At 37.3% G+C, this 26,582-nt stretch overlaps 1 protein-coding gene across 8 annotated transcripts in view; it reads right to left on the reverse strand.

Moving 5' to 3' along the window:
- The window catches only part of LOC100649702, a 398,659-nt gene that overhangs the window by 25,854 nt on the left and 346,223 nt on the right, over positions 1 to 26,582 (reverse strand). For all 8 annotated transcript variants that reach the window (XR_007225924.1, XM_048410855.1, XM_048410854.1 and 5 more), the window contains one exon: positions 16,039 to 16,172. Coding sequence is in view for 7 of the 8 variants with exons in the window: in XM_048410855.1 (XP_048266812.1) it covers positions 16,039 to 16,172 (134 nt within the window). In the remaining variant the exon portion in view is untranslated. The remainder of the gene's footprint in view (positions 1 to 16,038; positions 16,173 to 26,582) is intronic.

A 26,582-nucleotide genomic window follows, 5' to 3' on the forward strand; every position in this document is an offset into this window, starting at 1 on the left:
ATGCACGAAATAAAACATGTTTTGAATTCCGATTGCATTTAAATTACCGTTGAAAAACTTCCTTCGAGAATTTCGTCGTACGTTCTCTTTGGAATCGATGAGACATTTTCGGGATCTATCCATCGAGGAAAAAGGAACGCAAACTTCCTTCGCGTTTACATTTGTTTCATGTAGATTTTATTCTCAACTAATTCGTATTATTTTTTACTATATCTATCGTTATTAGTAGATTATGAATATATATACAGTCGTGTGAAATTTGAAGAAATTTGAAAAAATTAAATGAAATTTAAATTTCAAAAAGGCATTTTAAATTCACCTTAGACTTTAGTATCATAATTACTTCATTTTTGGCAAGAAATAAGCTAATGGAAATAAGTTATCAGTTTCTTGAAAACTGAACATTATTCGTGTATTTTTGCGACGAAATTGAAATCTTGGTGGAAGATGGAGCCGGTCGGTGTAACTGCCGAGAAATGCAAATCAAAAACAGAACCAAAAGCTTTCCGTATACCTCAAGGAACCAAATTCGCCAATTTAATCGCCAGTCACGAGGAACTACCAGCGTCTCGAAGGAAGATCGATCGACGATCGTGACGCAACTCGTTCATTGTCCTCTTGGGTCGAAAGAGACGAGACGTGCAACGAACTCTCGTTCGACGTCACTTTGAAATCACGAGCAAACATTGCACCCTGCCAGGCCAGCGGAAATTACCTAACAGCCTGTTAAGCGCGTTTGTTCGTGGCTAGTCGCTTGGCTGGCAGATGCGGAACCGCTCGAAATTTCGCGATTTCGCGCTCGAAGCGAGGATACTCGTGTATTTCCCGTACGATCGGGCAGGCAAACAGTCTCGCGATAGAGGCTCTCCTCTGTGAAAATTAAAAATTCCATCCTCGTACGGGCCGAGCGGTGTTTTACGAGCAGAGTCGCGCGTTATTTTTGCGCGGGCAGACACGAAATTCAATTTTCCATCCACCCTTTGCCGCTGGACACGTAACCGTGAGCGTTCTCCGCGTCCGAGAGGGCCCATTAACAGCGCTGAGGAACAATGCCTGCTAAATAGGCGCACTGAAAGGGTGCTGCTTTGGGAACAGAAGGGGATGAAGAGGGTGCCGGAGGAGGGCGAAGAGTGATATGCGAAAGAAACGAGGGAAAAGGAGATTCATGGAATGAGAATCGAAGAGGAAGATGAAAGGTGAGGAAGAGGTGTAGAATTAGATTGTATTGAAGGGAGGACAAATGGAGAGCTTGGAAAAATAGCGAATAAAAAATAAGAAGTGGGATCATTTTTTGTAAACCTTTGCATTGAACTAGCGAATAAAATCAGAAATAAAGAATTCGAAGAGAAGGCTGAAAGGCTAGAAAAAGGCAGTCGAATTAGTTTGTGGAGAAAGGCAGAATATGTAACGAGGATCTGGAAGAAAAATTGAATGAAAAACAAAGAAGGATGGATGGATCATTTTTTGTAAATGCTTCTCATATCATCGAATGAAAGAATAATAGAAATGAAAAAGTAAGACATAATGTGTTACGACCGTTCGCGGAGAGACGCGATCGCGAGGAAAACGCGTCAGCGAGAGGCGTAAATTCTCGCTACGATTCTGATAATCAACGCCGCGAATCAGTCGTTCCCCTGTTTCGATTAGGATAACAGAGGTAGTTCAAATGATTGTAACACTGAATTAACGGGGTTAATATAAACTTGCATATTTAACAATATTTAAAATTATAATGAACGCGTCACAGATGATTTAACGATGATACAATTATTTTGTTACTGTAATTCGACCTGACTTTATGATATTTCTCGATGTATTCGTTTAACTAAGCGACCTCAATTTTATTCTTTTGAACCTCTCAATGCATTCGGTTTGAATCCTCATTTGCCACTGACTGCCCTTCGATTTTGTCCTTTATCTTCTCTGGGAGACGACCCCCACCACGCTCGGGTCTCGCAACCGTTCACGCCTATGGTCACGTATGCCATCTTTTTTGCGTAGATAAAATAACGGACCGAAGGCGAACGATGTTTCTAGAACTCGCTGCTTGACGACAACTACGCGTTTATCGCTACTTTGTATACTTTGTATATATCTCGACGGTCATGTAAGACGATCCGTCCGCGACAACACCAAGGGAGACGGTTAGGAACACGGTCTATAGTGAGCCTCGGGGCGTAACATAATGCATTATAATTTATTATCGTGTTATATGACAATTGCAACAGAAAGAGGGGAAACAATATCTGTGAAGTAAAACACAAGATACAGTGAGCGATCTGTTATTAAAGACGACTTTACCTTGTTGAGTAAATAAATTAAAAATAGGTATATTTAAAAAAGGGAGAAATAGAGAAGGAAATTCTCAAAGATAAATTAATATGGGATGAGAAGAGGAGAAAGTCTTCGGGGTATAATGAAGTGGTAAAAAGAAGTAGTTCAGTGAAAAAAAAGGACAGAGCGTAAATAGGAATCAAAGGGCAGAGAACGAGGAAGTTAAAAACCATGAAGGAATAAAACGAGAAGAGTGGAGAATCGAGCAAAACAAAAGTGGAGGAAGAACAGTTAAAGCGACGAACAATTCAAAGGACAGACAGAGCAGCATGGAACAAAGAGAGGTGGAGGCGACTGAAGAGCCGCGTAGACGAGAAGAAAAACGAGCACAAGGAAAAAAGGAGCGGAAGCGTCGCGCGAATAAAAGCGAAAGAGAAAGAGACCGACTTAACGAACGAGCAAGAAGGAAAGTCGCTCGTGACGGTTGCATTTGAAGCTGGAGATTCGCAGCTGTTGCAGGCTGCGTTATTTCGCGAATTTGTTTCGGCTGACGCTTAAAGAATTAAGCGGAAGTTTACGAATGTTGTTAATATTAACTATATGATAAATATAATACATATAGTTTGAATTTTATTAAACACAGAGATAAATGTTACACATGTGGGTAATTCTGCTTCACCGGATACATGAAGTTAATTATACTGAAGTTAATCGATAATATAAATATAAAGATTTTTCATAATCAAAATTAGTTGAAGTTCCATAAAAAGTCAATAATATAACCAATGCTGGGGCAATCAACAGTTTTGAAGTATGCAACAAGTAAAACATGTCTAGTTTCAGAATCGGTCAATTATAGTTTTCAATTGGTTCCGAAGATAATTAAAAAATTTCTTGAGTAGAATTTCTGGCGAAGTACATCAAAATTTCTACTCTACCGGCATTCGATTACATGTATTTAAATGATTTCATTTTGATTTCATTTTTCAAAGTACATGTAAAAGAATCAAATATACTGGATCTTTTAATATCTACTGTATTTTAACATCAAATGAAAGAATATTCTCGTTTGTAAAGTAAAAGTTTCGGTTTCAGTGATTAATCGAGATATTCGGCCACAGGGTGCAGAACGTGTAAATGCGTTAGAATGAAGATCGAAACGTGCACATTGCACACGGCTCTTCCACCCCTTTGGCGGGGCACAGCGCGTGATGACGTTTCGTGCAGGCCGTTCATAAATTGCGACCGTGCACACGGTTCGCGTACTTACGCGAGAAATTGCGGGAATTAATTATCGTTGATTCACGCGTCGCAGCGACTCTCTCCTCTTTCCGAGTCACCACTCTGTACGTGTGTACCATTTATTATCTCTAATTCGCGTTTTTACTAGAGGAATCAGAATATGCTGGAAAAATCAGAGAAGCGGAAGGTGGAAAAAACGGAGTTGATATTTGAATTTACCACTTGTTTACTGGCTGGCTAGCTATGCAAATTAATTTGCGTTTTATTTTTGCAAAGGATAAAATGTATATCGATAGGACTATTTTCTCTCAGATAATAATCGTAAAAGCAAGGTACACGAAACTGTATTATTAACTGGAATTGTTATAAGCTGTATTATGTAGAATTGCGTGACGAAGGAAGGGAACATACAGAGGATATACCGAGACCAGATGCATCGCATAATTAAATTAATAAGTTACAGGTCAGCAGTATTAATAAATACACTTACGTACCAATAATAATTTCGGTAATAAAACAAATGAAATTTTGCAAGTAGTTTGGTTATTCTATCTGATGAGAAATTATCTAAAGAGGATGATTCTGGCGGAGGAGAATTAAAAAAAAAGAGAAGCTAATAACCTATAAATTGTAAATTGTAAATTTGTTAATATCGTTATACTTGATAAATTTACATACTGCTAGAAGTGACAAAAGGAGACAAGGTAAGAATTAAGATAAAGCAAAGAGCAATAAAGTTTCAAGAAAAAGCAGAGGAAGAACAAAGAAGAAAACTGCCGAAAGGAAGACAAAGGAAAGGAAAAGAGATCGGGAGATGACGATTACGAATCGAACAGCTTAGAAGAGCAAGAAATGGTGAAAAAGGTAAAAGAAAGGGACAGAGAAATCCAAAGACAAATGTAATATAAGACAAGATAAAAAGTGCAAGGTATAATGTAAGCTACAAACAGATAAGAATAAATGTACAGGCAGAGTATTTCAAAAGAGCTAGGGATGAAAATAGTCAGATGCTAATAACAAAGGCTAAATGTGGTAATATAGAAACATGGGATAGGTAATACGAAAAGAAGAAGAGGAGAGGAAGTGCGAGATTTGCCATGAAGGACGAAGCATGCTGGAGCATATGCTGAGGGAATGCAAAGAACTGGTAAGGGGGAACTTGAGAAGGACATAGTCAATGGTAAGGAAAGAGAAGAGGTAACAAAATGGTTGAGCGAAATCGAGAAAAGGAAGAAAGACGAAAATGAATGAATAATGAAAGAAGGTAAGAGAATGAGAGAGAGAGAGAGAGAGAGAGGGAGAGAGAGAGAGAGCAAAATTGAGAAATTAGACCAAGTAAGTAAAATCATAAGCATGTGTATACATATAGTCATTCGATGTTAATTGACATTATAAAGAGATTGCGAACGAAATCATTTTCAGGGCTGTGAGGCCGAAAATAAAGATATGTACGTATATACGTGACAAATTATTGTGTCAAATTTCTGTCTCTCATATATCAACCATAAAATGCATTTTTCTTCGATATTCGTGCAAACAGAAATTTCCTTTTCCTATTTTATATTATCTTCGAACGATGATTCTATTTAGTTTTTGCTTTTGTGCGAATGAGTTACAGCGAAGCGGCACGTAACCGATTACAGCGGCACAAAACAAAAGCATAAAACGATCCTCGTCGTCTGTTGTTGCTCGGTTTTGATTATCGCCACGCGATCCCCGCCGGGTAATTACGCTCATTAATTAATCATGAGTTAAATAATAAATTAACCGGACATACGTTTGCGAATTAACTGACCATTGCGGCAAATAAACGCGCTGACAAGTTAAATACAAATTAATACGTCCAACCACTGTTAATTATTAATACCGGTCGAATAAGTTCCTGATATTCGAAGCACGCGGATAATTCGATACCATCAGAATTTCAATCGATTTACGCGACGGACCGCAATGAATAAGTAATAGGATTTTTTTTGGAAATGTGGAAGTATTAATTATGCGGAACTAAAGGGTTCATGGCGAACTTAATTGATAACGTCATGTTTAAATTAGTATTAACGTTAATCAAGAGCGTATTTTCCCTCAATTATATCTCTGTTTATATATTTGCTATTGTATGAAATGTGTTCAATATAGTTTTTATTATTTTATATATTTCCCTTCCAAAATAAAAATGGTAAACGTTGCAGTGTCATAACTTTCAAGTGATAAATGATACAAATATCAAAATTAGTTTTTATTGTTACTTATTATTGCTTATTATTATTAATTTCTATTATTTACTTCTATCATATATTATACTATTATACTCTTATACTATTCGATACAAATATCTGGTACACCGCTTACCATTTCAATTCTTTAACCCTTCGAAGTCCACCTCCGTAATATTACGTTCGATAAAACACGTTATACGTATCACGTAAAACGTTCCGTTCTCACGCATTTTCCTAAAATTCAGCCCTTATTAAAGCTTAATAATACTTTTATTTATATTCATAGTTAGAAAATTATATTATATAGATATATTATCGCAGAATTAAGAGAACGGTAAATAGTTGATTCTTTCGCCATTTCTTTTTTTATGTGAAAGCTAAAAAATTTTCGGTCGTATACGTAACCCTTGTCACGACCAGTGTCGATGAAACGAAAGATTTCCAGAAAGGGTCGAAGGGTTCAATTCTTCGACGCTGTGAATTCCTGCCGGGAACCGTTCCAGGAAGGAGGGGCATGCCAACTCACGCACCGCGTAACACGCAAGCAGAATGCGTGTACATTGGCCGGACATTTTTGTTCTCGAGGATATAACGCGACATGATGCATTACAACCGGCCGGATATACCGGCTGACGGTTTTCTGTCCTGAATGAATAATCACATCGGTTAACGCGACACGTTCACCCATCTCTGCGGCTGGAATTCTCTTCGTGTTCAAATCACTATGCTTCGAGTTTTCATTAACCTAAAGAATATCTTGTCGAGGTTCCTTCTTCTTCTTCATCTGCTCGTTTCGTTATCCTTGAAATGATCTGGTTTCGATCAATCAATACCATTGTACAATCGTTTAATGTAGTTTGGCAGACATTTTTTACTGCATTATTTACGTTAAATAAATAATGTTTCTCGAGAAGCATAATGTTGATTTTTATTACATGAAATTCCTTGCAAATTCTTCTTGAAAAATATGATAATGGATATACATAATGATAATTGAGATACATTTGACGTCAAATAATTAATCAAATTTTTCCCAAGGGAAGATGTATCCCTTTGATATCTTCTTCCCAAATTTTAGAGAAAATTTTGAGCATCTTTGAGGATTTTGGAGTTTATTCATAAAAAGTGCGTAGAATCGTAAGGATTTACACAAGTAGCACAATTTAAATATATCGATTATTTGCATGGATGAAGATCAATTATGTAAAGACTACTTTCAAGTCACATAGACTCGACGAGAACAACAGGGTCGAAATATAATATCAAATAGTTACAGATAATGCGACGTAAAAACGCAACGTAGGTAAATGCATCGGATAATTCTTTCGATCGTATGGTAATAAAACAGATAAAGAAACAGTTCAACAGATAATTTAGTCAATCTGGACAGGGTGCCCGAGCTTTGTACAAGATGGATTTAACGTTAAGATAACATTGAACAGAAAAAAATGCCTATGAAATTACAGGGCACGTAGATCGAGTGGTTCATCGCCGCGAAAAGCAAACGGTAGACTGTAATTTAGTTTAAAGAGGTAATAAAACAGCCTAGATTTATCGAACATGACGTCCTATCGGGATGTTCGGATGAATTGAGACTCGGAACAGCGGAGGGGCGATGGGACCAAAGGGTGGCGTCGTTATTGCTGTCTGTAGACTGTCATTTCCGTCGGTAGCATGGCTGATATAGCCGTATCGTAGGGATGTTATCGACTTTTCAGCAGATACCAGACACGATTGATCGCGATAGATCTTCCACTTTGCAATTTCTATGACTTTACAGCGGCTCATGAAAGTATCTGAGCAGTTACGGTAGGAAACTTTCCTATATAAATATATTGTGCGTGATATACAAAATAATTTGAAATTTCACTAACACGGTAACAAAATATGACTGAAACCAATTTGAAAATGTATATAGAAGTTACAAAATATTTATTGCGAACATACATCTAATAACAAATTAGTATAATTATGAATAGCCATTTTAAACATACGAGTGTCAAGTATAGTCCCATTGAATAATGAATAATAACGACTATTTAAATCAATATCTTTTTCGATGTATATTTACAGATTTGTTTTAAATTTTACTAATGTAATAATGACAGTCGAATTCCACTTTATAGATCAAATAAAAAATTTCCTACAAATATTCGAATACTTCGTGAGGGTCTGTATGTAATTTTATGTTAAATAGGACTTGAAAATTATCGTGTTTCTTTTTTATCTATTTTTTTTTGTTATATTATATGTGGTAAGATTATTTGTTTGGTATTGTCGATAATTTTGGAATCTCAAGATCTAAAGGGAGTTTAGACATCTGGCATTCATAAAGACCTAAGACTTACCAGGATCTTAGGAACGTTGAATATTTCAGAGTTTCCATGGACCTTGTACTCTGAAACCCTGCCAAATTCTCAAGATTTTCAGAAATTTCTAATATCTCCGGAAACCTTGAAAGCCACGAGACTTCTAAGGCCTCAGGATTTCAGGGATCTAGAAATCTTTCAAACTACCTAATGGTCTCGAGACCCTTGAAATGCTACGAATCACTCTGTCGCCGTAATACTTTCTGAAACCTTTACATTTTACATATGTATATCTTCCTGAGCTGTATCATCCATTTTCAAGAACCTACACTCATCGGACTCAGATATCTATTGTCCAAATTCTGTACATCTGTGTCCGTTGGAAACGTAAACCGGTTTATGTGCTGAGACGAAACTTTTGTTCCATTTTGCAAGAGAATAATTAGGTTCCGGAGTATGTTTCTTATGACACCTTTCCTGCGCTATTTCGAATATCAGCAGGCTATTCGTATCGCACATCTCTGCTTTCTCAATGATCGATCTACGCTAACGTCTTCTGCCTTGATATTTTTTATACAATGAAATAAAAAATTTGAAGTTTCCAAGTCAAGGGCAGATCTCCACTGATTAAAAAAAAGATTCATACACAAACAGACCGTGTACAGGAATATTTAATTAAATTCTTTCCTATTTATTGTTCCATTGCCTTGGTATCTGAAATCGGTCCTGTAAGCAGCGCCTACATCTTTTATTTGCAGCTTCTATACGACTCAAACTTTTGTATTCGAATCTTTTCCCGCATTCGATTAACAAAATCAAACGCAACGCGAACAAAGTACGCAGGTTCGACGCGAGTCTACGAGAACGCAATGTATATCCTCGGGGAAGGTCTGTGAGATTCCCATGCGATTTCAAGTACGCTTCATACTGTTCTCCAAGTTCAAGACTGCATTTTAACGAGACGCGTCTCTACTGCGCATCTTGGTCTATAGCGGGTATCGCTGCTTTCAAGCTAAATGCTTTCATGTTTGTTAAGCATTTCGCTGATTCCATGGCCCTTCGCCGAATTCGTAGATATCGTTGCGCCGTGAAGTTTCTAGTAGCTGTTTGCAGCGCTGTCATACTCGAGACATATGCTTCGCACTTAGATCAGGCGACGTGCCATTCATGCGAGACGAGCCATTTTCATGAATATTCTTGCGCAGACGAGCTTCGTATAGATTCGTACTACTGATGTTATCTTGATAAGAGAATGGACATTACGTTACACTCTATATTTAATTTTCATTTCTATGAAGATAAAACTCAACAAATCAAAAAATCAAACAAATATAGAGAATTTTTAACTTATTTATAAACATCTTTGTGTGCTTGATTTCTGAATTTCATTGGATAAAGAAAATATCGATTTGATGTTTAATCGTTTCAAAATTTTAGAGAGTCATTAAAATTGACAACTATTGATCATCAAAGTCGTTTCAGAGTCATAAGGTGTTATAAAAGTCATTTCACTGGCAGTCAGGATCGTTACATGATTACACAGATTTATATCGAGGTCGTGTCATTGCTAGTTAAAGTCATATGAAAGTTACAGCACTAGACACTGAAGCCTTATTATTACTATTCAAGATCATTCAGAGACCTCCAAAAGTCATCGAAATCGTATTATTGACATCTAAGGTCACTTGAAAAGCACATATAATTTTATGCTTTATTTGTAAAAATATATATGGACATTTATTAGCGAAGCTTATTCCAGTAATGTATTCTCAAAGTACAGAGTTTAAGAATCGCGAAATTTTTCAGGGTCGAATGGATTACATTGTGGAGAAGTATTAAAAATGGCACGAGCTTACCAGCGATCCAATCGACATAACGTTATTGTGCGGCAAGGGGCCAAGAAGTTCCTTAATAAAATTCAAACTTCCACGATATAATGCGTAACCGTCCCGATTTTCGGAGGCTATTGGCGACGGGAAATACGATACCGGTGCCAAATGGGGTTGGCGATAAAAATTCGTTTCGCCGGCTGGGAATAGCATCGTGCAGAAATTGTAAGGAGACGTGCTTACATGCCAAAAGACGGGAAAACGCGAAATACGCTCTTATCGATGGAATTTCATCTGGACATTTCTGACTAAATCCATTCCTCAACTTATGTCCTTATATTCAAAATGTCTTTATGTATGCCAGCTCGCGAAACCAACATTTTCCCCTAAAGTATAAAATCTTTCTTCGTATCTATGGTCACGAGAATCGTTACAAATTTCCTCAGATCGTAAGAACAAAAGATTATAGAGCCCCTCCGATCTATTTGATCAAAGATCAGCGAATCAGAATTAGAACAAGTCAGATTTTTAGAACATACAAATATTGAAATCGCGATATGTATGGTTATCGCGAATAACTGTAATTTTCTGGTTTCTCTTCTTCGAAATTCCTCTTCTTTGTTTTTCGACGAGAATACGTCTATTCAAGTTTCACTAGGTTTCACTAGTAGTTTCACTATTGGTTTAAAGCTTGGAAAATACTACTTGCGCGTTTCATTAAATCCAAGAATTTTACGGGAAAACTGTTATCTTAGAAATTTTATTCAAACACCTATCACGATAAACGAGATTATTATCCACGTCTACGATATTAATTTCGAATTAATAGTAAAAGCAGCTGGAGAGAATCTTGCACAATTGAATTAATATCAACACTTTTTCTTGCTTATAGATGCAATTTTCCTTGATGACGCGTTCCCTGCGCAGTTATCATATCTTTCTAGCATTAGCATAACCATAATCCACTCGCAGCTGGAATGACGTGCAAAGGGCATCGAGAAGTCGTGGTGCATCTGCGTTTGTGCAACCAGAATAGCGTGAGAAGCACATCTACGCTTTTGTTGCGAACACGCACGATGCTTTGTTGTCTCGCTTCTCGTGGCATTCTGCCATAAGCAACCCCTTCGCAGAATCGACCCTGTCCCGTTTCCGAGATGCGTTCGACGTGACTCGAGTCGAGGGGTAGATCCCATGGCTCCGCCTTAACGTGCTTTTCTGTCTGCTTGGCTAGCCTGGTTTCTCGCCAAATATGCGTTCCAGTCTCCGTTTTTTTATCGCTCCAATGACAATGTGCATGCCGGCCAAGGATCGTTGTCTGATATTTCCGTAGGTATTTCTGACATAAATGCGATATGGCTCAAGGTAAGGAGAAAGAGTATGTTTTTTCGTGGTGTGAGTTTGAGGGTGTATAAACCGTTTTATAAATCGTTTTCTTTCCTTGATAGAAGATGTAATGAATGCAAGTTTTCATAATAGCGACAGTAGATTTTAGTAATTGTAAAAAAGTTATCTAATGTCAATCGTGTTGTGTCGACCTTTCGAGAGGCGAATAAAAGAAATTCTTATCAATTTCGATCTTTTCTGGAGCATTCATGCTTTTTAAGACTTCAATTTCCCCTAAAAAGATTTTTTAATATAATTTAATTCATATTAAGCTCATGGCTAATCTGATTTTTATAAGTGACGAGTTTAAAATAAAAACGAAACTTCGGGGAGATACATCGTTGCTATATTACTGACAAATAGATGCCCATTTTCTGCTGAAAAGCACTAGGACACCTTTCATTTTTATTACAATTTTTACCAGTATTTGATGCACATTATGAGCATTAAATTGTACGAATGTTTTAGTAAGATTCTTAATATGAATTAATGTAATCAATTCACTTTACATCTTATTCCCTATATAAAGTGTAAACTTTTGAAAGAATCATATTGCTCCTACAATAACCTAATATTTCATATCAGCTACAAAAGTTATCTTCAAATTTTTTCCAATAAAAAATGTAATTACTTGCTTTTATTACTTAATCCGACTAATAAAAATTTCACAAAAGATCAGCGACGTCATTTTCTGACTTGGAAGATTTCTTTAATTTTCGTAATTATACGGCCAGCAGACGCGTCGATTAAAATTTTGAAATTCAATAGACTGTTTGCGCGGCACTTGCGCGGGAGTACAATCGAACGCGGGAATTAAATTTTAGCCATTTATGGGAGAACCGGGATACGCGGCGGTCCTTTAACGTTGTATTTTACACCGCACTTAATACCCTATTTAACGCTTGCTTTCGTGTAATTGGACATGACTAATGAATCGCAGATAATTAAGCAATTATTCGATTCCTGCGAATCATTGCAGTCGACTGCGTCATTAACGAGCTCGCCAAGTCAGTTTCTTCTTCTTTTTGTCTCATTTATCTTCAAATGAATTTGCGATTAACTATTGTAGCGGAAACGAAGAAATCAACGACCCCTCGAATCTTACGCAGTAATAACGTTCGTCGCGATGGGAATATAATTTATTGGCTAGTCGTTACATCGGCTTATATGTTGTCAGGCATGAAATAAGGAATCGATAAAATTCGTTAATGGACTGATTTAATTCATCTCTTATTACTGATCACGTATATAAGAGATAGAAAGATACAGGAAAATCATTACATAAGATCGTTTAATTAATGGTAAAATGACTCGAACACATTATATTGGAGACTATACAAAGTTTGTACGATATTGTAATTTTCTTTTACAATTATCGAATATCCTTAACCCTTTCACTACGGACAACGTATACATTTCCGTATAAAAGTCTTAGGACGACTTTCAATTTTAGTAAGAGTTTAGTATTTGATAGAAATTATGAACTTTAAGTTACACCTATTTTTTGATAAAATCTGCTCAAATTGATTGGTTATGTATATGTATTGTTGAGAATTGTGGATCTTAATCGCCGAAATAAAAGTGAAGGAACACTACGGTTACACTTAGAATTCATGTTAAAATAGTTTTAGATTTATTTAATAAACGATTTCCAGGATCTTTTTCGATACACATTTGCACGCGTCTCAGCACTTTCTTTATCTCACCTTTCTTTGTCTCTCTTCTGTATCACGCTGCTAACGGAACAAATACATTCATCTGCTTTTCGAGACGCTGTGCACACACATATTTCCATACACTCATATTCTAATCTAGTCTAGTACACAAAATTATACATATCTGAATATGCATATTTATAAATATTAACTAATAGAAATATTAAGTAATATTATTATATAATATCAATTGCTAAAGGTGTATGTGTACGTTGTCTATGATGTAGAATCGTATTAACGTTTCTACGGTTTGAACGCAGCGAAAAGATTAAAGGTCTTACATTCAATACAATCTTCGAGGACAACGTTTCCAACTTCATTCTCGAACGTGATCCTTCAATAAAACGAACAACCACTATGATTTAACGTCATAGTACCAGCTTCCGATATCCGGTGTAATATATCCGGTTGATAGCATTTCCGACGGCGAGATTTGTCATCGAGAAAGGTCCGATATGAAAGAATTATCGCCGACCTCTTACCTCGCAGGCATATGTTATCCATAAACCTTATTCCGATAGAAAGAATTCAACAATTTTTCATATTATTACGATCTACTCCCAAGGTCAAAATTGTGAAGATAGATATACAGAGGGAAAAGAAGAGAATTAATTTTATTACATTAAACTGATGAGATTCTTATTATAATGTATAATATAGAGATTTTTTATAGTCTAACGTTTCGAATGAAATATCGTTCTCAAAAGTTTTGGTAATTCCCTAATAATTTTTCAGGTTTACTTAGATTTTCATAAGCGCCTTGATATTTATGAACGGGGATGTATACATTTTTCTTTGTATTTAATTCCATTAAAGAATATTACTCGTATAAAAAATCTATTATTACCATTTATGAACAGTCTTAATATTTATGAGCAGACGCGTATATATTCCTCGTTGTATTTAATTTTATTAACGAACGTTATCGTACGATAAATATCAGTAATTATTATTATTATTTCAAATACTCGTACATCGAAACTATGCTCGAACAACGCTCAAACGATGGGGCTAAAAACTCGAAACATTCCATGAGTAGCGGATGATGCATCGTGCAAACACTTGAATCCCTCGAAACGTTCGATGAACGCGGACACAACGCTAATCTACGTAGTACGGTGAAACGATCGTGTGAAACAAATGTGTAAATGTTAGCCAAGGTAAAATTTCCACAGCCCACCGCGTTCGATTCGCACCGTAGTTTGGCCGAGAAGGGAAAACTTGTAATCTCGATACAACGCTGCGATAATACGTTCGCGAGGGAGGTTTTGGCCGGTTCGAGATATGTTATTGGAAGGACGCCAATATCGATGATTTACCATGAAATCCGGTAGTTATTGCGTGGGAAACGCGGTCGCATTATTTATACGTTATATCGAGTCGATACTTTTCCGGCGAGCTGTGCACGGGAAATAAAGCGCTGTCTGTGGCTCGATGAAATAAGCGATTTTCGCGAACCCGTGCACACATGCACATATATACGCGTGTATAGATACATTTACGTAGAGAGGAAGGCAAAGGAAGGAGAAATCGATGTCGAACAAGCGTCTCGAATTATTACCGGATGTTTGGCAACCGCATCGATTTGCAGGCCTGGTTTCTCTTTTCCTGTCTATCGATGGGAAATGTGGACCCCTGCATAAACGAAGTTGCACCGAGTTGTGCTCTCCCAGGATTACGGGAAACCTTGTTCTCTTCTGACGGTAGAATATATAGGGTGATAAAGTATTAGAAGCTATCTTCTTCGAAAGCACCGCAGATACCGAATTGAATTTGTCGACGAATTATGAGTTTATTGTTTTCCTCGTTTCGTAGTAATTTTATACTGCGCTTTATAAAGTTCTCTATGTTGATAAATCTATTCAACTAACGGCCAGTTCGTCGTATCTCGTCGCTCCAGTATCGTAACTAATTCGTCAATATAATTAATGTCTGTAAAGCTTTTTACAGTTTCAATGATTTTAATAAAGAATTAAACGAATCAAAATATTTTTATTCTTATTACATATTACACTTTTTCGTTATGCTCATAATTCGCGATAGTTAAGCTTCAAGAACATGAAGCTCTTCGTATTCGTATTCGGTCAGAGGGGTTAATCTTTCACACTATATAAAATTCTGGGGTGAGTGTTTATGGAATGGCATATTAAGTTTGCGTTATTCGTTATGCTGCACTTTATGTATAAATATATCTATGTATATATATATATGTCAAAATATTTGCAAAGTTAATTTTGATCAAAATTTAGATTTAATTGGTAACAGGGGGATTTTTCAATTAATGTAGTTGATGCACGAGCTCACTTGAAATGGATAGAAAATTACTGAAAGCACGTATTCGCTTCGAACTCGAGTAGACCAATTTATATTCCGTATGCATATGTATTTTTCCATAGGGCTGGTTCAAGCGTTTTTTTACTATGTACAACATGAACGTGTTTTAATTAAATTGGTTGAACGTGTTGTACAAACGTTGCAGACGGGGAAAATAAAAAATTAATCGATACTGCAATGAAATTGGAATTTTTTATTTCAACTAGATTTCGATAAACGAAATAGTTTTGAAATCTGGTATCTTGTAATCTACCGACTGAATTTTTAGGATATTAATAAAAAATATACCCACAACAAACTGATTCAATTTTCGTATGAACATTTTATGGGAAAAATATGATGGGTCATATTTTCTGTTTATCATATGACAATAATGCTAAAACTCAATACTTTGTTAACCAATCATACATTACCAAAACTATCTTTTTATTAAATTTGTTTATTGGATTCTCTTGAAAAATATTTATTTGTCAAAAAATATTGGTTATCACATATTATATATGTATTAGGTTCATTAATATTTTCATAAAACTTCATCAACTTATTATCTATTAATAAATGACTTATATTTTCAGATCAAATATGTTGTGTTTCTTCTTAATCATATGTCAAAGTACATTATAGTATTATCTTATCTTTCAGCATCAAATAACATAGAAATCAGAAAATTAACGAAAGTGTGCATAGCGTATCATTCTTCTGTAATTGTCATATATAATATAGAATGTTTTCTTACCTGGCCAGTTCTCTCTGAAGGTGATGAACCCTGGAGCGTGCTCTTTCAGCTTCAGCCGTAGCCTCGCGTACCCGAGCTTCGGCTTCCATTCGTTGTCGTCGTTCGCGTTCCACATCTCGTTGCGTAGCCTCTCTCTGTAACAAACGAATTAGTGTTTCCCATCAGTCAACGTAACGACTCTTGTCCCGCTCTGGAGTCATCTCTTTAATTTTTACGCAGAAAAATCTAGCATCTAATGAAAGTAAACACAAGTACATATTTCCCTTCATCTTCTCGAGCGAATTTATTCAATCCCCATTGAGTCAGTTCTTCTCCAGCGTCGTCCAGCAACGTCCCACTGCCCTCCATACCGATCATCAAGAACCCTTATTCATGTGCAAATTTATTTCGCTTCAAGACCATTGATCTCATCGCGGATGCACTGAAACATGCACGTTTCTATCCATGTCTCTATCTCTGCAGATGTTCATCAAGCGAACGCGATTCGCTCCCCTCGTTCATGATAATTTTCAATGCTGCTTCCACCCCTTCAAGACTTTGCTGAGTTTTATGCATCGTGAACGCTTTTCGACTCGAACGAGCATAAGCGAGCAGATTTATCGCCGACTCCACAGGACGCGAAATGAATCGTAAAAAAAAGAAGAAGAAAGAAGTTTGCCGAGGAAGTAAAATATCGGACAGTAGTCTGTCAGGCAAATACGACCTATTTACGATCTCTTTTCCGTTAGAAAATGTTCGTGTATATCGACAATGGGACTTTGGCTTCCGGCGACGTCACGTTAGTTCAGAATTTGTCGATTTCGATTTTATCTCCAGTGGGAAGTCTCAGCTATTGGAGAGTGAAAACTCGGGCTAGTAGGGAGGAAGGCAAATTGAACGAGAATTGTTTACGCGGTTGCGCGATTGATTCAATCAGAGATGGACATTCGTGTTAGAGGATTTTATGCTGGAATTAATTTCGTTCGAATTATCGACTGAAACGAAGCTGAATTGATTCATCGTGGATTAGTGGCTCGATCCTCTTCGTTTCCTTTTCTTTGTAAATTTTGGAATTAAGATTTGCGTTAATTGACACTATTTGTAACTTGAATGGTATATGGAAGGATAGATGCATGTCAGTGTAGAAGAAAATGGGAAAAAGTTTCAAACGCTTGTTACTACAAAGATTATGTTTATGCGTTTATACATTTATGCATTTGCAGAAAATTTAAACATATAGAATGTATTCTTATTATATTCTTAAATCACGGGAATATGTAAAATAGTATTTTGAGAACGCAAGATGATTTGAATTTTTCATAGAAAAATTGTTCACAAGTATCCTTTGTTTTTTATATTAAAATGAAATATTATTATAATACTTTTACATTAAACAGAGATAGGTCAAATATGCTGACTTTTATACAATGTTCGTTCCGACCATATCTCAAATTATTCGTAACTCGAACCATATGCAAGCTTCTTTGAATTTGCATGATACAATCTCCACCACATGATTTTCACCAAGAACCGAAAGACAACCACGAAAGTTTCGTAGGTATCGAACATTTTCTTGATTAAGCTCGGCCCGATCGAGCAGAACGACCCGATAAAGCCAGGATGGTCGGCGTAGGAAGACAAAAGAAAAAAGAAAGACGGAAGAGAATGGAAGGGAGCTCGTCGATCTTCGGCCTGGCCGCTGGGAGGAATTATTCATGAATTTAAATCGAAGCGTTGCACGGTACATTGATTGCACCCTTTCGATTCTGAGCCCGGTTACAGCCTTCGTCTATGCTTCTGCTGCGAATCCGCTGGCTGTCCTATCAATAATTGCGCTCGACGAATGTGCCGAAAGCAGTATTTCACGCGATTTAACTCAATGTGCCCGCCGCGACTATCGACGTCGATAATAAATTGCCAGAACCGATGGAACTTGGAAAATGCGCGACGAACCGCACCCGTATTGGTCCCAACTCCAACCAAACGAGTTTTAAACCGTCCTCCCGGCCTCTTCGATGTTTCAATTTCGTTGGATGTTCGAGAAATTTCCTCGGAATTCCGTTATTTTGTTTGTCAGGTTTTAGTAGATACGTTCGTTCCAGGAAAAGGCCACATCGCTTTTTTCTCGTCGGATAGAACATACCGGTGTCTCAGACCGAGTTCCTTGAAAGGCTACAGAGAGTAAGTTGCTTGATCTATTTGTCGAAATGAAATTCTTCGAGTTTGGATTCTTTTATATTTTTGTAGAAAAGAGACGGGTAGGATAAATGTTATTACGAAGCATTCTCTCGATATCAGGAAGGTTAAATATCTTCGAGTACTGGAACTGTTATTAGGTTTGCACGTAACTCAGTCAAGATTTGTACCTCGTTTGAACGTTTTACAAATTTTTGTTATCAAAGCAATTCGGTCAATTGCTTACCAACTATTACAAATAACGACGTCTCTTCGGCCACTTTCGACTCAATCGCGTTGCTTTATCATTGAAATATTTCTTAAGTTTGAGAAAAGTATAAGACGTGTGATATATGGCATATCTTCTACGCTGTCTGCCACGTTCCGATTTGAAACGGGAGGATTCGACAGTCTTCTTGCTCGTTGGAAGGAAGTCCAGTTTGATATATAAACGCGTATTACGCGCAGGATTAATTCATTGTACATATTCACGATGAATTGTATCGATCGTTTAAAATTTAATCTATGCTACGACAACGAATCAAACGTGCTTTGTATCTTACAGCGCGGTCAAACCTCTTCTTCATCCCCGAATTCATTTAATCCTACAAAGAACACCGAATACTACAGCATTCTTATCTTCCCTTGTCTTGATCTTTCAGATCCTCCGATTTCACTAGTAGTTTGCCAGACGAAGAAAATTCAATCTTGCAGGAAATTCGACGCTCGCTAGATCGAACACAAGCGGAGAATTAAACCGGGCCGCGCTTAAAGTCATCGCGATCGAAATAGGTGGCGGTCCATTAAGCGGAGTCAGGTGAAAGGCGTTTAGTCAAGGGTCGAAACGGGAGATATCGCGGAATACAATCTGGTAAAAGCCGAGTGACCACCGCGTACGGGGCTTAAGGGATGCTTCGATCGGATTTATGGAGCCTTAAATCCCGACGAACGTTCCTCTCCCTCGTTGTGCTATTCTTCTTTTTCGGGGGGTGGCCACTCGTCGAGAGGTAATGCGATCTTGTCCTTTTTCGGCTGCCAGTCGACGGAAACGCCGCCATTGCAAGGCTTTGAAGGAAGCACAGGCCAGCGCGGGGTTACTTTTGACTTCGTAACTCTGTCTTTTCTATAATTTAAAGAGGATTTAAATGGATGCGGATATAAAAGCTGGAAAGCTTTCGTATTGAGTTTCATGTAGAGATTTTTCAAAGGCTTAGGACCATTTACCTTTCTATTCTTTTTGAGGAAGATTTATTATGCTATCGCGAAATAATATATGATAGTGTATTATGTCATAAGCGATATTGTTTTAGAAGATTTCAATAGAAAAGTAATATTTGTGTTGATGATACATCGATGATTGCTTAGACTATTTCAGTTATTACGAGTATTATGCGATCTCTTAAGTGTTAAATAATATCGTTTGGAAGGAGTTTCTATCGAAAAATAACGATACTTGTATGCACCTTTCATCGATTGTATAATGATGACTATTTAGAAGGATCGTTTGAATTTTACAGAATTCAATTTCATTAAGAACAAGTATGTGGTTTCAGAAGAATTAACCCTTTGCTGGTTGAACAGCGTTCGACATTTCACTGTAACTGATATATCGGAGACTTTGTATCTTGGTTTCTCGATAAAATCACGTTCGTGTGGAAACGAAGCGAGGCATTGAAATTGCGGAACACAAGGAGCAAAAATTAAGGAATACAGTAGCAGTGTCCGTGAGAGAGAACTTAACGTATTCTAAAAGGAACGGCATTGCTTACACAACGAGTAAGGTGGGCACGTCGATCGATAACCGCATGTGAGTTTCATTCGAGACACGTGCGTCACGTAAAAAATTTACGTTCTTAACGAGATTCAGCGATGAGCTGTCTCAATGGCGTATCGAAGGGATTCATCGATAGATTAACAAGTTTTTTGACCGCCTTAACAATCTTTCTTGTACACGTTTCATTTATATCGACCGACAATTTTTTTTTCTTTCTTTTCTTCTTCCAGTCTATATTCACAACTTGGAAAATAGATATGAAATCTTTGATGTTAATTTTTACGAAAATATGATTCATAATCTAATTCCTCGAACATTTGTACTCGATCATTTATCACGGAAAGGTTCATTTATATACCCGTTCCTTAAATACGATTACTACATCATCAATCACAAAAGAGTTATTTCTCATGTTCATCCCTTCTTCTTTGCCAGCCTTATAATACGCATAACATGATATACTATATAAGCTTGTAGTACTTAGGCTACACTCCTCCTTAATACCTTCTACGAAATTTCTTCCTTGAAATATGGACATAACATAATATATATGTGTCGAAACACTTTATATAATGATACAATTAATTTTATCCACAAAAAGTCAAACCATTTCTGCACTATGAACGAGCCAACTTAATTCCTTTACGTATTCATTAGCAACTACCTCCGAGCCTGTCATGTTTCCGCTAACATCGAGTTCCGTTCCTAACTCGTTAATTATATTCATTCGTCTTAAAATTGCAAATTTCTTATTTATTCGCTAATCTCTTAAACACAGTACAACGTTTCAATTCACTTCATCGTATTAACACTCTCGATTTAATTACGAATAAATTCACTTCGCAAGTTCCAATAAGTTGTAATAATTTTTCGTCTTTCACTCAAAGCATGTGACTCTTCCATCTGCCTCATAATATTAGCAATCTTAATCTAACTACGAATAATTTTCGTTACCAAAAATCTCCAAAGTCCTATTTTTCTATCGCCAATACGTTCCAGACAGCTTTTCCCATTAATACAAAGCGATACACTTCTCGCAATCCAGCTCTTCCATGCGCTTCATAATTTAAATATTTTTAATATAATTACGAATAAACTCAGTTACCGAAAATATCCAAAATCCACTTTTCTATCACCAATACACCCGAAGAACATTTCTCCTCTAACAACAAGGGACAAACTCTCCTCGTAACTCAGCTCTCCCATTCGTCTCGTGATATAAGTAGATATTCCTAATTGAACTTAGTTACCAAAAATCTCCAGAATCCCATCTTTTTACCACCAATACGTACCAGGAATATTTCCTTTTTAACGCAAAGCGACACACTCTTCGCAACCTAGCCACGCAGCTCTTCCATTCACCTCGACGTATTAGTATTCTTGGTTTTTCGGCGCGCAGAACGCGGCGTTGCGTCGGTTCAAAGTCCCCGGTGACTCAGTGCGTGCACGCGTTAGTTTCATTCGAGGCACGTGCGAGCCGCGAGGAAGCTGCGAGTGGACCTCCACGTTGGACCGTCGACGTTGGCTCGAGTTAAAAGGGTTCCCGATACGTTTCGAGGGCTCGTTGATCGAGTGACAAATTATTAATGAGATTCGCCAATGATAGCGCGTACGCGTACTGGAGAAGCGCGTGGAGGGCTGAATAATTCAGAATGCGAGCAAATTCTTGGCCACGATCGGATTTCTAGCTGCTTGTACGCGAGGGGATCGTCGTTTTCAGAGGGAAAGTAAAAGCTGGAAAGGCAGGTGAGCGGTCGTGGCGCAAAGGGATTGATAGCTGGGTCACGTGCCACTGATCCTCACCTCTCGTCGTTGGGAAAGCAATCGCGATAAATCTTGCAGGCTCCTTCGCGCCTTCTAGGAGAATGTTGCCCTGTGGGGACGTAACTGTGCCATAGTTGTTTTATTACAACGCATATCGAGTCAATTATCTGCCCTTTTTAAATGACAGAGGATGTGTTACGAAGTTGGTCATCGTGTAATTGTCTGTGGTGAGTCGTTCGACGTAATTTGGAAGACCCAGTTTTTAGCGAATGGATTTTGCATTTTTGTCTTTAGTATTCATTTGATAATTGCCTGAACGGCACAAATGTCATTCTACGAGGTTTTCCAGTCGAGAAATTATAAAAACGCGAATTTCTTTCCTCCTATGACGATGTCGTATAAACATAGGATCGCCGTTATTTTAGAAACATGAAATATAGAGAAACTAAGAATAGAGTTATTAGAGTTATTAGTTATTCTTATGGAATAAGAATAGAAAAATAACATATGTATTTCATACAAATACCAATGACTTGTCCAAATTAAAATATCAAAACAACATAAATATCTATAAGATCATGAAAAACTAAAAAATCAATTTTTCTCTTCAAACATTATCAAACACACCATACACATCTATATAATCCTCGAATTGCAAAAAGAATTATTCTCAAAAACAAAGATTCCACGCATCGCTTTTCACATAAAAGAAAAAGAAGCTAAATTTGTGGCGCAGATGTGAATTATAAAAGTTGGTGTCAAACACCGGACACGTATCAAAGGTAGCCACGACAAACAATCGCGGCACGAGCACAACTGTGCAAACAAGATAATTAACACCTCTCGACCTCGACATTATCGGTGCAGCATACGAGCTTTGTGTACTTTTCCATTTCACGGATGGATTTCACGTCGTTGTTTGTCGACAAACTTGCGATCGATTCATCAAATTGTGCATTCGCGCGAAAATTCGCATTGTAACAGCGCCGATTAATACTGGTTATGATTTGAAGCAGTTCTTGCGGGGTGTATTAGTCTACAGACTACTAAAGCGAATCGATGTGCGAATAGGAGCGAGTTGGGTCGTTGGACGCGTTAATATTCTTGCTCGTTATGGCTACGAATCGCCTTTCTCTTTCGTTTTCGTTGTATATTCTACTTTTTTAGTTTTTATTATCGACGAAGAATTCTTTGGCTTCGATTAGTCGTACAACGATGATTCTGCAATTTCCTTCGTTTCTTTTGTCGTAAGTGAACAATTTTTTTACTGTTGTTGCATACTCTACTTGTTTGTTCTCCATTGTCAACGAGGAACAGATAGTACAGATTTTATGGGTTAGCTTTTGTCTGGTACAGTTATATGTTTTCTACAGCTTGGTATGGTCTTACTGTATTTTTTGTGAGATTAATACGTATAATTTTATGACACAAGATCGTGAACACGATACAGCTCTTAAAATTAATTCTTTTTGTAAAATAGATGAAACATATTCGTATTATTACGTCTACTATTACTACTATTAGACGTTACGGAGCTACATGATCTATAATTTTACTTCACATAATATTATGAACATATAAAAAGTGACTCAATATTAATTTTTCTATTTTATTATAATATACGAGAAGCGTCACACAGATCAACGAATCCTACGAATTTTAAAACTCCATCGTCTCTTTCATTAATACTTTTTATCCGCATATGCAATTTCGCCTCTAAAATCCAGCCTGGTACAAAAGCTTCCATGTAATCATTACCGACCGTATAACAGTTTCGCGGCGGTTATCAAAAGAATCGGTAATCGTAGAACATGCCTCAGTGTAATTCGAGTAACGAACCCAAATGCAAATTCACCTTGCCTCTGGTGAAGAATAAAATCCTTTCTCTCGTATTTTCATGGGTTTCCATTTCGACCGGACAGTGTAACGCGTTCTTTCGCGATCGACCGGTAATTAGTCGAACCGCGATAAAGGAACCGTAACTTACGATCTTCGACACGACGTTGCTCGAGTTACAAACGACGTGGTCCCGTTCATTTACAAAATGAACGCCAGTCAACGACGTTTTTCCACGAATTCGTCGAGTTTCGTGCGGTTGCACGATCAGCCTCCCGGTATCGTATTATTTAGGGGTTGCTTTCACCATGATTTATCGCTGTGAACCGCGTTGATACGCGTCGTTACATCGAACCGTGTGCTAACGATGATAACGCTAGTTTCGTACACTCGTTGAAAATCCTGGAATTAGCTAACAGATATACGGGGCTATTCCTCTCGGTATGCACCGTGCGAACCGTGGCTACGTTTCCGGTATTCTACTCGAGAGAATTTGTGAATCGTACGGCTTGCTACAGCAAGAATGCTGGGCATAGCGGATCACTGTTATGGAAGAAATTCTTTGAACATGTTGGAGAAATTCGGCGATTCATGGAGAAATAATATCGTGTAGAATTTTGATTCTAAAATTTCCTTTCTCAATTTGAATTTTAATTTATTTACGGCGAGAAAACACATTACAGTATACAATATTATATTACAGATTACAAGTTATAATAGAATTATGAATTAAGACGAGGTACGGTACAAAAAATACTTCGTTGCTTTCCAAGTTTGAGAAAATATAATAATAGATGAATTTCCTCGCTGTTCTACGTGTTTCAAAAACCTAAGAATATTTCGCGATGTTTATCAATATTCCTACGATGTTATATAATTCCTTGCTAAGATAAAAACCGTTTTCCAATGAAAATGAAAATTCACAGGATGAAATTTACTTTTTGAAAATTAATTTTGTCGTTCAATGTTGCCTAATTTTCTTTGTCAAATTTGTTGCTTTTCACGAAAACCAAATATCTCTTCTACGACAACTCAAAGGTTGCAGTTACATAAATTTTTGATATCTCTCAATATGCAATCGTCACAATAATCATAGTAATTTTAAAAGACGTAACGTCGTAGGTACTGACATTAGCGATGCTCGGGTTAATCAATCTTCAATTACTTGGACGATCTTGATCATAAGACAAAGAGAAAGAGAGAAGGAGAGAGAGAGAGAGAGAGAAGAGCGGATGAATAGAAATTGTGGAGGGTTTGTGTGAGCTGAATCGGAAGAGATTCAGCGGGCGTGATTCAAATCGTCAAAGTAAACTCTGTCTTTTACGAACGCACGAGGCGCATGAATGCTTCATTCATCGGCACGGAAAGCGGCCGGTGAATGGGTGTCTCTCATGGGCGCAGATATCTACGCGTGATACCTGCGGCAGAGCTTAAATGGCCCATGAATTTCCTCGTTACCTTTTTCTTCTTGTCCCTTCTCCTCTTCCGCCTCGCATTTTTATCCTCCAAGCTACCGTGTGCTCCGATTTCAACGAGAAACTGTCGAACAACAGTATTCTTTTAACAGAATCGGTGATATCAATTTTCTAAGACGAGAACAGACTGAGTTTCTTCTTTTCCTTTAAAGAAGCGAGATCTTCGACGGTTGAAACAATTTCACAGGTTTCTCATCGAGTTCAAAGGATAATCATCGCTTCCACGATTTTGCAGAAAAGAAGAAAATTACAGATATTCGAAGGTGAAAATAAAGAAACAATCGTAAGAATGAAATATTTTTTTTGGGAAAGTAAATGGTTCACCATTTCTTCTTCTTCGAAGTTCAAGTTAAACAACCCTTCGCCCTTATAGTTATAAGAAAGACTAATCCAAACTTCATTTCAGTCTTCAGAAAAGAACGTTACTTCTCCGCAGAAATATAGCGCACTTCGAGTTTTTACAACCGCGGTGTGCGCGACTTCAATGCTGCTCCCTCGCAGGGGAGAAATATTCTAAACTATAAAGAAACTACGAGGCGTCAGAGACGCAAGAAACGTAAACGCTTCCCCTTTAACTTAGCAATTTGACCTAAAAACTTGGTTTCTATCGTAAAATTTTTCTCTTGCTTGAAAATTCACGCTTTAACGTCTTTCTACATTTCCCAGTTTTATACGTCGTCGAAAAAAAAGACTGCTGGTTCCGTTCGATTATCGTACGACTTTTTCTACGGCCACAGCAGCTACTCTTTCAAAGGACGCGAATCGAGGGACGTAAAAAGTTACGAAAGTATAGAAGTTACGAAACTAGCCAGGACGGTTTTGTTACGGAACAACGGTTATGTCCCTTGCTAGCTAGACAAAACTTTCTACCCGATTGTCGTTTATAGCGCGAGACGAATACCCAAACAAGTTCAACGGTACGATTTGCCGTGAAACTCTTCCTGGCGTTCGGAACGAATGGTCCGGCTAGTTTCCAGCAACGAATAAAACGTTTCATCGCTGGAACTTTCAAAGATAATCCGTTTTGTTCGTGTAGGATAATAAAATGAATTATGCCTTCCGTTTGTATGGTGTTTTGTTCGTCTTGGAATGTCCTTTACTCGAATATGGAAGCTTTATGCGATAGTAGTTTAATAGAAGTTAGATGGCTTTGCAGGGCACGCGTGGTCGCTTTAATCGTTGATGTGAATTTCTCTTCAATGTTTCTACCGCTCTATTCGGGGAGTTTAAGTGGCAAAAAGAAATAAGAAATATTTTTTACTGGAGAACAATTGCGCCGAATATACGGTTAATAGTTGTAACTAAAGTAATTCATCTTTGCTTCTAGATTCATCACAAGGTGAATATCAGTTTTAACTTCTCGTACGAATAACAAAAAGTATATGATTTTCCAAACAAAACTACACTAAACGTTTTTAAAATCGCAAGGAATGCTCCGGAGACAATAAAGAGTATAAAATCACGATGCAATTATGTTACTCGTAATACGACATACTTTCTGAAATTAATCAACTTCGATATCTTAAAAGAAAAATCACAAT

The sequence above is a fragment of the Bombus terrestris genome, chromosome 12 (genome assembly GCF_910591885.1).
Source record: "Bombus terrestris chromosome 12, iyBomTerr1.2, whole genome shotgun sequence".
NCBI classification, from domain to species: domain Eukaryota; kingdom Metazoa; phylum Arthropoda; class Insecta; order Hymenoptera; family Apidae; genus Bombus; species Bombus terrestris.